The sequence below is a fragment of the Bufo gargarizans genome, chromosome 3 (genome assembly GCF_014858855.1).
Source record: "Bufo gargarizans isolate SCDJY-AF-19 chromosome 3, ASM1485885v1, whole genome shotgun sequence".
NCBI lineage: Eukaryota > Metazoa > Chordata > Amphibia > Anura > Bufonidae > Bufo > Bufo gargarizans.
The window spans coordinates 562,479,994-562,493,425 of record NC_058082.1 but is presented as its reverse complement, the minus strand read 5'-3'; the positions used below and the strand labels follow the sequence as shown (position 1 = coordinate 562,493,425).

At 44.0% G+C, this 13,432-nt stretch overlaps 1 protein-coding gene across 3 annotated transcripts in view; it reads right to left on the bottom strand.

The window, feature by feature from the left end:
- LOC122930683 (gastrula zinc finger protein XlCGF26.1-like) overlaps positions 1-13,432 on the bottom strand; it is a 234,610-nt gene that overhangs the window by 182,484 nt on the left and 38,694 nt on the right. Inside the window, exon 8 of one of the 3 annotated variants that reach the window (XM_044284238.1) lies at positions 3,715-4,432. The exons of the other annotated variants lie outside the window; for them this stretch is intronic. Coding sequence (XP_044140173.1) covers positions 3,975-4,432 — 458 coding nt within the window. The 3' untranslated portion in view covers positions 3,715-3,974. Of the gene's footprint in view, positions 1-3,714; positions 4,433-13,432 lie in introns of those variants that run through there. 3 annotated transcript variants of the gene reach the window in all.

Here is a 13,432-nt window from a genome sequence, read left to right as displayed (position 1 = left end):
TTTGCCATATGAACGAACAATTACCCGGGTTGCTGGGTGTATACATGTGTATATATTTCTGCACCTAAAGGACTGCCTCTTTTAATACTACCATCACACTGTGTATGATGATTCTACATCAAACAGCAAACTAAGCTGCAAAAACCAGTGTCAGGCAGCTGCTGCCAATAAGATAATTGGTTGCATCAAAAGGGGCATAGATGCCCGTGATGAGATCATAGTCCTACCACTTTACAAATCATTAGTCAGACCACACATGGAGGACTGTGTACAGTTCTGGGCTCCTGTGAACAAGGCAGACAAAGCAGAGCTGGAGAGGGTTCAGAGGAGGGCAACTAAAGTAATAACTGGAATGGGGCCACTACAGTACCCTGAAAGATTATCAATATTAGGGTTATTCACTTTAGAAAAAAGACGACTGAGGGGAGAGCTAATTACTATGTATAAATATATCAGGGGTCAGTACAGAGATCTCTCCCATCATCTATTTATCCCGAGGACTGTTACTGTGACGAGGGGACATCCTCTGCGTCTGGAGGAAAGAAGGTTTGTACACAAACATAGAAGAGGATTCTTTATGGTAAGAGCAGTGAGACTATGGAGCTCTCTGCCTGAGGAGGTGGTGATGGTGAGTACAATAAAGGAATTCAAGAGGGGCCTGGATGTATTTCTGGAGCGTAATAATATTACAGGCTATAGCTACTAGAGGGGGTCGTGATCCAGGGAGTTATTCTGATTGCCCGATTGGAGCCGGGAAGGAATTTTTGATTCCCCTAAAGTGAGGAAAATTGGCTTCTACCTCAGAGTTTTTTTTTTTTTTCCCTTCCTCTGGATCAACTTGCAGGATGACAGGCCAAACTGGATGGACGAATGTCTTTTTTCGGCCTTATGTACTATGTTACATGTACAGGGCATCTCTATCTGTGGTCTGTAACTCTTTATTTCTTCTGTCTATGGGTTCCCGAATCTTGTTTTCCATTGTTAATTTGTTGCTGGCTATAAACACAGCAGCCCAGTGTCTAATCATGGGAAACCTTCATCAATGTACTGGCTATGTGGAGTTGGATCTATTGGTATCTCACTTGCATTATCATGTGAATCAAGTTATTTTCTACATACAGTATCAATGTGGAATGATGTTATGTCCTCCAATTCCCTGAAGAACTTTGGCTTGATAGCAGTAGGTAAACGCGTGGGGACATAAAAGTTTGCACCGTACAGGGATAGACCTTTTCACTGTATCTGAGGGATACAGGGGCATATTTATTAACATCAACGTTTTAGATGCCTGTCTTCATAACCCGACGGTGCAACCACTGGAGTTATGAAGAGACGGCGGCCTCTCCATAACTTCGGTTTATCCACCGCCGCTTCTAAATGTAAGACGGCTTCCTTTAGACCATTTTCTATGCCTAAACCAGGCGTAGAAAATGGTAAATGAGACGGGCCTGCCGGTCCAGCCCCTTTCCCCGCCACGCACACTTTTTTAGACCTGGCAAGAGCAAGGAGAAAATCGCAGATTGCAGAGCAAAGGACCTTTGAGCCAAAATCTGCCCCAGAAATAAACCTAATTTAGGCATATTTCTGTTTCATAAATGACCCCCATAATCTTCTATGGTGTAGAGACATACCTTATATTATACCTGATTGTGACTACCTCTATCTTGATATTTCTGAAATCTATTACTTGACCTTGGTATTTTATATACTTACCATTTTTATTTTTCCGTATATATCTAACAAGGACGTGATAGCAATTCATTGACGAATATACACTTCTGGTTGTGGTTTAAGCCAGGCATCCTCAAACTGCGGCCCTCCAGCTGTTGTAAAACTACAACTCCCACAATGCCCTGCTGTAGGCTAATACCTGTAGGCTGTTCAGGCATGCTGGGAGTTGTAGTTTTGCAACAGCTGGAGGGCCGCAGTTTGAGGATGCCTGGTTTAAGCTGTTTCAGGGAATCCTTAGGGATCGGAGCGGCTATTTAGTTTTTAAGCAGAGCCCTAGCATCCTAGGGACAACATTCAGGGACTCTAGTCCCCACCCTGCCCTTGGAATCCAACACAAACTGGCCTATTACATATTTTATTCAATGATCTAATAAAAGTTACGTTTTACCGGTGGTGGCTCTGTGATTTAAGAACTAAAGCAAGATGGCCGCCCCCATAATTATGTTTAGGAAATAGAATAAATAAATCTGCAATCAGACAAATAAGAAATAAAAAGAGATGTGTGTCACTATCAGGTTGTAACTAGCAGATAATACTTTTGGGGACACATTTCCCCATGTACTCATTTTGGTCTAAAAATCATTTTTTTTAATTGGTCTTTATTAAAAACATTCAGCTGTTCTGTCACACAGGGTTAACTGTTTGTCTAGCTGTGAGAATCCTACCTTGACTTTGTGGCGGTCATCGAAAAAAACCTAATCTCCAAATCACTAAAAGGTCATAAAAACTTATTTAAGTGACATCCTTTAAGAATTGCACTATAAATGAGGATTTATAAGATCAGGGATCAGAGATGAGGAGCAGTCAGCTCAGCTGCCTGACAGAACACAGTAAAACTAAGGAATATGCTACTAGACAATCTCAAGACTGTACAGAGAAAGGGGCTCAAAATGTAAATAAAAAATAAATGTCACCAAGTTTCAGTTTACAATCTCCATTTCTTTATTCATTTTCAGACCCCCTAACATTCAGTTTGCCATCTGCTCCTAGTTATAGACATTTCTCATGTGGGTCTATCCCTTCAGTGTAGCACATGCTGAATCTGCGTGTCCAGAATGCTGCAGTTTTGCCCTCACACAATCTATATGCCTTTCCCTTACGTCCTATCAGCAGCACAGATGGGGTTAACTACCCCACATGGACTGGTATGACCGGCAGAATTTTAATGAGCCCAAGCACCAATAATAAAGATTCACACCCCTACAAAAGGAGGGGACACCCCCAAGCCCACTGTTTTTTCTGTCCTCTGGACAGGTGGACTGGCGGTTCCCCCTCCTCCTTTCTTTTTGGGGGAAGTTTTTGTTTTCTTTTTCTTAGGGCATATATTTTATCTTTGTTTGCATATATTTTTTGTTTTCTCTTCTTCACTTAGCCCCGCTTATTTTACTTTGACGTGGCTCTTGTTTTTTCTCACCTCCCCCCCTTGCTACAGGCTGCGGGTTCCTGTTGGCCAGTGCGGCGCTCCGCTGTGTCTCCGGTGGGCGCCGCCATCTCCGGAAGTGACGTTGGCCCCTTCCGGCGTCACTTCCGGTTCTCGGCTTCTCATCTGGGAAGCTTGCTTCCCGTCTGCCTGTTTGCTAGGGCTATTTCTGGCTGCTTTGGGGGGGGAAGGGGATTAATGTATATACATGGATACAATAAGATTTATGTATTGTTGAAATTCAGGATCTAAGATCAAGACCCTCCTGGGGGTGGGATCTCCGCCCATGGGGGCAGAGCTCCACCTATTTGAAGAGCCACTTTGCTCTCAGTCTTCCTCAGGCAGCACATGCCACATTGCCATGTTGAACTTCCAGTGACCGTTATGAGAGAGTGTGAGATCGATAACGTCAAATTTAGCACACCTGCTCCCCATTCACACCTGAGACCTTGCAACACTAAAAGTCACATGATACCGGGAAGGGAAAATGGCAAATTGTACACAATTTGTCCATTTTCACTTAGGGGTGTACTCACTTTTGTTGCCAGCAGTTTAGACATCAATGGCTATATGTTTATTTATTTTGAGGGCACATCAAATTTACACTGTTTAACAAGCTGTACATTGACTACTGTACATAACATAAAAGTGTCATATCTTCAGTGTTGTCCCACGAAAAAATATAATAAAATATTTACAAAAATGTCAAGGGTGTACTCATCTAATCCTGGGCAACACCTTTAAGTTAAATATTACAAGACATTCTGATCTAGAGGTCCTACGCAGGAGAGCCACACCTGCTACTTTTCATGCACTGTGTACATTACAATGGCTTCTCAACAGAGTGAGTTTTCTGATGTAACACAAGATCAAACCTCCGACTATAACATTTCCCACATTCTGAACATGGGTATGGCTTCTCCCCTGTATGAATTTTTAAATGTTTCACAAGATCTGATTTGTCACTAAAACATCTCACACATTCTGAACATGAAAATGGCTTCTCTCCTGTGTGAGTTCTCTGATGTCTTACGAAATGTGACTTCCGACTAAATCTTTTTCCACATTCTGAACATGTAAATTGACTTTCATTTTTGTGAATCCTTTCATGTATGGAAAGATTGTGTTTCTTTTCAAATTGCTTTCCACATTCAGAACTTGCAAACATTGTACCCAGTCTTTGTACAGCTCTAGTTGTGCCAATTTGTGATTGATTATCTTCAACAGTATAGGTGGGAGATGAAATGAGATTTGAGTCGGTGCCTCTTTTCCTTTCTTCACCTAGAAAAAGAAAAGTCATATTAAACCATTATGTTTCATGGCTGCTGTGGCTCTGGTTATATTTAGTATGGTATTCTACTGTGTGTGTATAGCAGTGTACAATATATTGGTTTGGCTAAAGAATACCAGTATGGTACATCCTGCAGTTGCTGTGCCGTGGGTGGGGATACCTCAAACATAGTTTGTAGTCCTAGGCAGGTAAAAGTGGGGTGCCATACAGCTAAATACTGTGGAAGTCTTTGAATAGTCTGGGACAGTATAGAGAAAACTCTCTACATAGCCTCACATGGACTGCCAGCATAGTTGTAGTCAAGAAGCACTGAAGAAAGTGTAGAGGACTGTGTGGGCACTGTGATGGTCTTATTAAACATGAACTAACGTTTTGTGTCTACAGCTCAAATGCAGACATTTTTATTTCAATGGTTGCTTTAACATCTATTGAGCTTGATAATATGGCACTTGATTGTCCAGCTCTGGGATGAAATAAATCACCCAGTAGATGGTGCAGCCGTGTCTGGTCTTTCTGTGTAAACCGTGCCAGGACAGGGAAATAAAGGCAGAAACTGGCATCTAAGTTGTACAGAGCCCTGGGTCCTGGTAGGTCTTTTCAGGTACCGATTAGCATTTTGCATAGTTCTGCATAACACAAAAGGGGTAGTGCATAGAAGGTGTCATACTCAACTGTTCTCAACCAAATCAGCATTTCCCTGAGTCAGCAACAATGGGGGGGATTTAGGAGACAGCACAGAGGATTATAAAGTCTCTGTGACATCTCCTGCACTACATAACCCTTGCTCTGGTGTTCGCTGACATAACTCCATGTAGATCCGATTTAGTGACAGCACAACATTGCGCCACACATAGTGGGACATGTAGCAGGCCTCCTAGGGTCACGACTGAAACTGGACAGTTGGGAGCGATGTATAGGTGCAGAAATTACCTGATGATTTTCTTTCTTTTTTTCCCCTCAGTGGACCTTTAATAATTTGTGGATTAGAATTTGTTTTAGTTATACAGAAAATTAGCTGCGCCTACACTTAATTGCTTGAAAAGCCCTTGGTGGGCTTGTGTTTATACACAGCAGCCAATCTGAGGAGGCTAAGCTGCTGGTGAAGGAGAAGATGCGAAGACTAAGCCAATCAGGAGACAGGAGAAATATCTCAGACTACCTCAGATTCCCTGTAAGCACCGCAGCTTAGTGTAGTTACAAAGCACTAACTTACAGAGAATGTGTCATCAAAAAATGACGAACCGATAAAGCCACGTTTTTAATGTTTAGCATATTTTAAAAGAATTTCGATGATGTTATTTTTAATTTTCCATGTCACTATCTATAATTAAACAAAAATTATAAAATCCTGCAGTTTTCGCACTGGCTACTAAGCCTAACAGAAGCCACTTCTTGATCTGTACAAATCCCTTTACTGCAGTAATCTGCTTATCTGTCATGCTAATCCTAACTGTAACCATCATCTCTGTGTATAGATAAGACAGGATCCACCATTCACAACAGGCGATTGTCAGAGCTTATCTATTCCCTCCCTGTGCACAGGTCACAGAGCATGCTTAGGAAACTCTCCTATAGAAGGCAGTGAGGTCCCCTCCAGACCATTGAGTATATGGACCTTGGAGCTGCTGTAAAGCAATTTTCTTAATGCTGTCAAAATGCCGTTAACCACAGCTCAGACCATAATCTCGCGAGATGTGACATCACAGGCATCCTCTTGCTGGTTTCCAGGTTCCACTGATACTGGGTTCAAACCTCATCTACAGGGCACCATCCGCAAGTATCAATGTGTGTCACAATACTATAAGGTGCCAGCATGCCTAGTATAGTCTCATAGCTTGTGTTTTGCCATATGAACGAACAATTACCCGGGTTGCTGGGTGTATACATGTGTATATATTTCTGCACCTAAAGGACTGCCTCTTTTAATACTACCATCACACTGTGTATAATTCTACATCAAACAGCAAACTAAGCTGCAAAAGCCAATGTCAGGCAGCTGCTGCCAAGGCCAATAAGGTAATGGGTTGCATCCAAAGAGGCATAGATGCCTGTGATGAGAACATAGTCCTACCACTTTACAAATAGTTAGTCAGACCACACATGGAGTACTGTGTACAGTTCTGGGCTCCTGTGAACAAGGCAGACATAGCAGAGCTGGAGAGGGTTCAGAGGAGGGCAACTAAAGTAATAACTGGAATGGGGCAACTACAGTACCCTGAAAGATTATCAAAACTAGGGTTATTCACTTTAGAAAAAAGACGACTGAGGGGAGATCTAATTACTATGTATAAATATATCAGGGGTCAGTACAGAGATCTCTCCCATCATCTATTTATCCCGAGGACTGTTACTGTGACGAGGGGACATCCTCTGCGTCTGGAGGAAAGAAGGTTTGTACACAAACATAGAAAAGGATTCTTTACGGTAAGAGCAGTGAGACTATGGAGCTCTCTGCCTGAGGAGGTGGTGATGGGGAGTACAATAAAGGAATTCAAGAGGGGCCTGGATGTATTTCTGGAGCTTAATAATATTACAGGCTATAGCTACTAGAGAGGGGTCGGTGATCCAGGGAGTATTCTGATTGCCCGATTGGAGTCGGGAAGGAATTTTTAATTGGCTTCTACCTCAGAGTTTTTTTTTTTTCGCTTCCTCTTGATCAACTTGCAGGATGACAGGCCGAACTGGATGGACGAATGTCTTTTTTCGGCCTTATGTACTATGTTACATGTACAGGGCATCTCTATCTGTGGTCTGTAACTCTTTATTTCTTCTGTCTATGGGTTCCCGAATCTTGTTTTCCATTGTGAATTTGTTGCTGGCTATAAACACAGCAGCCCAGTGTCTAATCATGGGAAACCTTCATCAATGTACTGGCTATGTGGAGTTGGATCTATTGGTATCTCACTTGCATTATCATGTGAATCAAGTTATTTTCTACATACAGTATCAATGTGGAATGATGTTATGTCCTCCAATTCCCTGAAGAACTTTGGCTTGATAGCAGTAGGTAAACGCGTGGGGACATAAAAGTTTGCACCGTACAGGGATAGACCTTTTCACTGTATCTGTGGGATATAGGGGCACATTTATTAACATCAACGTTTTAGATGCCTGTCTTAATAACCCCTGACGGTGCATCCACCGGAGTTATGAAGAGACGGCGGCCTCTCCATAACTTCGGTTTATCCACTGCCGCTTCTAAATGTAAGACGGCTTCCTTGCTGCTGTCTTACATTTAGACCATTTTCTATGCCTAAACCAGGCGTAGAAAATTGTAAATGAGACGGGCCTGCCGGTCCAGCCCCTTTCCCCGCCACGCACACTTTTTTAGACCTGGTGAGAGCAAGGAGAAATCGCAGATTGCAGCGCAAAAGGACCTTTGAGCCACAATCTGCACCAGAAATAAGCATAATTTAGGCATATTTCTGTTTCATAAATGGCCCCCATAATCTTCTATGGTGTAGAGACATACCTTATATTATACCTGATTGTGACTACCTCTATCTTGATATTTGTGAAATCTATTACTTGACCTTGGTATTTTATATACTTACCATTTTTATTTTTCCGTATATATCTAACAATAACGTGATAGCAATTCATTGACGAATATACACTTCTGGTTGTGGTTTAAGCCAGGCATCCTCTAAAACTACAACTCCCACAATGCCCTGCTGTAGGTTAATAACGGTAGGCATGCTGGGAGTTGTAGTTTTGCAACAGCTGGAGGGCCACAGTTTGAGGATGCCTGGTTTAAGCTTTTTCAGGGAATCCTTAGGGATCGGAGCAGCTATTTAGTTTTTAAGCAGAGCCCTAGCATAATAGGGACAACATTCAGGGACTCTAGTCCCCACCCTGCCCTTGGAATCCAAACACAAACTGGCCTATTACATATTTTATTCAATGATCTAATGAAAGTTACGTTTTACCGGTGGTGGTTCTGTGATTTAAGAACTAAAGCAAGATGGCCGCCCCCATAATTATGTTTAGGAAATAGAATAAATAAATCTGCAATCAGACAAATAAGAAATAAAAAAAAGAGATGTGTGTCACTATCAGGTTGTAACTAGCAGATAATACTTTTGGGGACACATTTCCCCATGTACTCATTTTGGTCTAAAAATCATTTTTTTAATTGGTCTTTATTAAAAACATTCAGCTGTTCTGTCAAAGGGTTAACTGTTTGTCTAGCTGTGAGAATCCTACCTTGACTTTGTGGCGGTCATCGAAAAAACCTAATCTCCAAATCACTAAAAGGTCATAAAAACTTATTTAAGTGACATCCTTTAAGAATTGCACTATAAATGAGGATTTATAAGATCAGGGATCAGAGATGAGGAGCAGTCAGCTCAGCTGCCTGACAGAACACAGTAAAACTAAGGAATATGCTACTAGACAATCTCAAGACTGTACAGAGAAAGGGGCTCAAAATGTAAATAAAAAATAAATGTCACCAAGTTTCAGTTTACAATCTCCATTTCTTTATTCATTTTCAGACCCCCTAACATTCAGTTTGCCATCTGCTCCTAGTTATAGACATTTCTCATGTGGGTCTATCCCTTCAGTGTAGCACATGCTGAATCTGCGTGTCCAGAATGCTGCAGTTTTGCCCTCACACAATCTTTATGCCTTTCCCTTACGTCCTATCAGCAGCACAGATGGGGTTAACTACCCCCCATGGACTGGTATGACCGGCAGAATTTTAAATGAGCCCAAGCACCAATAATAAAGATTCACACCCCTACAAAAGGAGGGGACATCCCCAAGCCCACTGTGTTTTTTCTGTCCTCTGGACAGGTGGACTGGCGGTTCCCCCTCCTCCTTTCTTTTTGGGTAAGTTTTTGTTTTCTTTTTCTTAGGGCATATATTTTATCTTTGTTTGCATATATTTTTTGTTTTGTCTTCTTCACTTAGCCCCGCTTATTTTACTACGACGTGGCTCTTGTTTTTTTCTCACCTCCCCCCTTGCTACAGGCTGCGGGTTCCTGTTGGCCAGTGCGGCGCTCCGCCGTGTCTCCGGTGGGCGCCGCCATCTCCGGAAGTGACGTTGGCCCCTTCCGGCGTCACTTCCGGTTCTCGGCTTCTCGTCTGGGAAGCTTGCTTCCCGTCTGCCTGTTTGCTAGGGCTATTTCTGTCTGTTTTGGGGGGGGAAGGGGATTAATGTATATACATGGATACAATAAGATTTATGTATTGTTGAAATTCAGGATCTAAGATCAAGACCCTCCTGGGGGTGGGATCTCCAAAGTACTCTGTACTTTGACTGTCTGGTTCCATTCCGTTTTTTTTTCTTTTTTTAGCCTCACCACTTCGGTGGGCCTCTGCTTACGCCTTTTTCTTTGATGTTTGTCAGCTTGTCAGAATTTACTAATTCTTTGCAGCCAATGGCTTCACCTAAGGACCCGAAGACCCGTAAATCGGTCTCAAAGAGGAAACATCTGGACTGCTTTGACTGCAGCGCGCTACTGGATGACAATTGTCCCTACTCAAGATGCAAGGGTTGCCATAGATCCCAATCAGCCACGGAACCCACCATGCAAGAGATGTACGCGTGGGCCAAGGGATATGTGGACGAATCCATCAAAGGCGTGGTTAACCTGCTGGATGAGAGGCTTCCTGCTCCTACTCAGGCCCTAATGGATACCTCTGCATCTGTTGAGAGGCCCGCTGCGATTTCCTTGGTCTCTTCCTCTTTGGATGAAGAGGAGATATCATGTTTTTTCCCCCCCAGAAAAATCACAGAAATTGTTAAAGTCCATCAGGTCGGGGGACCATGACGTTGACCCTAGGGAGTCCTCCGATCCCGCCGGTCGGGCACAACGTGTCTTTAAGGCGGATGAGACCCTTCTTTCCGTTATGTGAATGGAATGGAAGAAGCCCGAGAAGGGTCCGGTCTTGACTAAGAAATTCAGGACCATGTTTCCCATGGCAAGCTCTTTGGTGGAATCGGGGGGTTCCATTCCCAAGGTGGACATGGCTATCGCCAAATTGTCCAGATGCACTCTGGTCCCAGCGGACGATGGGTCTAGTCTGCAAGATCGCCTTGATAGGAGGGCAGAGTGCACATTAAGAAGAGGTTACTCGACAGCTGCAGCCTCCGTGTCTACCGCTATCGTGGCCACAGAAGTTTCGTCCTTCCTCCGTTCCCGCCTAAATCAAATACAGGCGGACCTTGATCAGAGGGTTTCTCGGAACAATATCCTGGCCGCATTTAAGACAGTCAACCTAGCGACGGACTTTCTGTGCGACACTGCACAATTACAGCTGAATTTGCAGCCCTTCAATTACAGCTGAATCCATGGCCCTGGTCTCTGCAGCCGCATGCCTTTATGGCTTAAACCATGGGTCGTGGATAATGCATCAAAGTACAACCTGTGCAGTCTCCCCTTTGATCTGGACCGCTTGTTCGGCTCAGAGTTAGACAGAATCATGGAGGGCCTCTTTGATAAGAAGGGGAAGAGTCTTCCCAGCAGCCCTTTCGGGGGAGGGGCAGACAAGATCATGGCAGTAGATCTGCCCAACAAGCTAGAGCGCGTAGAGACTGGGGAGCGCAGCGAGGAAATTCGAAGGGCAGAGGAGTCAGGGAGGCTAAGCCCTCATGACTATTAGTGTTGGGCGTGAATATTCGAATTGTGAATTTTTTTTCTCGAATATCGCGATTTCGCTAATATTTTGAATATAGTGCTGTATATTCGCGAAGTCGAATATTTGTTTTTTTTGTACTGTCGGACTTGAGAATTAAGTTGAAATCGCAATTCGATTAATTTAAGTTATAATAATCGAATTGCGATTTCAACTTACTGCTATATTCCATATTCGTTTTTAACGAATATGGAATATAGCAGTAAGTTGAAATTGCAATTTGATTATTATAACGAATTAAAATCGGATTGCGATTTCAACTTACACATATAATATGGAATATAGCAGTGCTATTTTACGAAGTTTGAGCAATATTACGAAATTTCGTAAAATACCGTTGCCTTATACTATCAAAAGAAAAAAAATTGCAATACGCGATTAATTAAATCGCATATTATTCGCGATAATTGGAATAATTACGAATATTCGATTTCGACTAATATAACACGAATATTTAATCGAATATTTGCGAAATCGAATATGGCACCTCCCGCTCATCACTAATGACTATGGGCCTCCCAAAGGCTCTTGGGGAACCCCCGCTACTCCTGCCATCCTTCCGGAAGATTTTCAAAAACCTTGTCTTCTTGTGCCCATCGGGGGGTGTCTCGCCCATTTCAAGGGAGTCTGGGCCCAGGGAATTCCGGACCCTTGGGTCCTAAAAGTCATATCCAAGAGCTACCTAATAAATTTAAAATCTCCTCCCCCAGACAGATTAATCATCAATCAGCCCTTACTGCCCGCCAAACAGGCGTTTCTGGAGGCCTACATCCAGGACTACATCCTCAAGGGCGCTCTGGAAGAGGTTTCGGCAGAAGAGCAGGGCTTAGGGATCTATTCTCCATTTTTTCTAGTTCCCAAAAAAACTGGAGATCTCCAGATGATTATCAATTTGAGATTTTTCAATCAATTTATAAGGAAGGCAAAGTTTTGTATGGAAACTATCAGGTCAGTTATCCACGTTTTCAACCCGGGAGACGTGATGGCTACCCTGGACCTCAAGGATGCGTATCTTCACATCCCCATCCATCCTGCTTCCCGGAGGTATCTCAGGATCACAGTCCAGGTCTCGGGGGTTCTCAGGCACCTTCAGTTGATCGCCTTACCCTTCGGGATTTCCTCTGCTCCTATCACCTTCACCAAGGTGGTGGCAGCTTTGAGACTTTAAGGGCTGACCATAATTCCTTACCTAGACGATTGGCTCCTAAAAGCCTCTTCGATTCCAGTCCTTAGCCAACATCTTCCTATAGCTATCTCCTTTCTGCTCCGCCTAGGGTGGATCATCAACTGGCAGAAGTCGAACGTGAGCCCATCGACCTCGGTAACCTGTCTAGGCTTCATAGTCGACTCCATTGGGATGTCCCTCAAGTTGACTCCAGAAAGAAGAGCTCGGATTCTGGACCTGGCAAGGTTCCTATCTGTTCCTCGTCGAGTTCCCATTCGGACTCTCATGAAGATGTTGGGGCTCATGTCAGCGGCCGCGGATGCAGTCCCTTGGGCTTTGTGGCACCTCCGTCCTCTACAATCGGAGGTCCTTGCCAAATGGGATGGCATCCCTGCCGGGCTTAATTCCCTATGTTCCCTGTCTTGTCAGACTCAAACCTCCCTGAGATAGTGGCTCCTACTCCCGGGGGGGAGGAAGTCTATAACCCAGCCATCCTGGGTCATATTGACAATGGACGCGTTCCAAGTAGGCTGGGGCGCTCACCTAAACGATTCCCCAGTCCAGAGGACTTGGTCTCCTCAGGAGCGGCTACTTTCTTCCAATCTCCGCCATATTCGAGCCATCCAGCTAGCCCTCCTTAACTTCGCCCCCCTTGGCGGTAAAAGTACAGTCAGACAACATGACTGCGGTCCTGTACATCAACAAGCAGGAAGGCACAAGATCTCTACCCCTCCTTTCGGAGATTGGGGAAATTCTTCGGTGGGCAGAGTCGAACCTTTCCCACCTGTCTGCCACCCACATCCGAGGTTCCTGCAATATAATCACGGATCGCCTGAGTCCCGGTCTGCCGACGTTGGAATGGTTCCTGCATCTGGAGATATTCAGGCAGATAGTCCTCAGGTGGGGTTTGCCAGAGGTAGATTTTCTGCTCCCATTACAGGGAGGACAACCCCCTGGCGATAGATGCTCTGTCGATACCATGGAGGTTCAGGCTGGCTTACATCTTCCCTCCGTTTTTCATGATACCGAGGGTATTGATGAAAATCCGTCAGGATCAGACCTCGGTGATAGCCATCATACCGTTTTGGCCCAAGAGATCCTGGTTTACCCAGCTCATTCAGATGAGTCGGGGACATTATTGGAGGCTCCCCCCACAGCAGACCCTGGTGTCATGGGACACTCA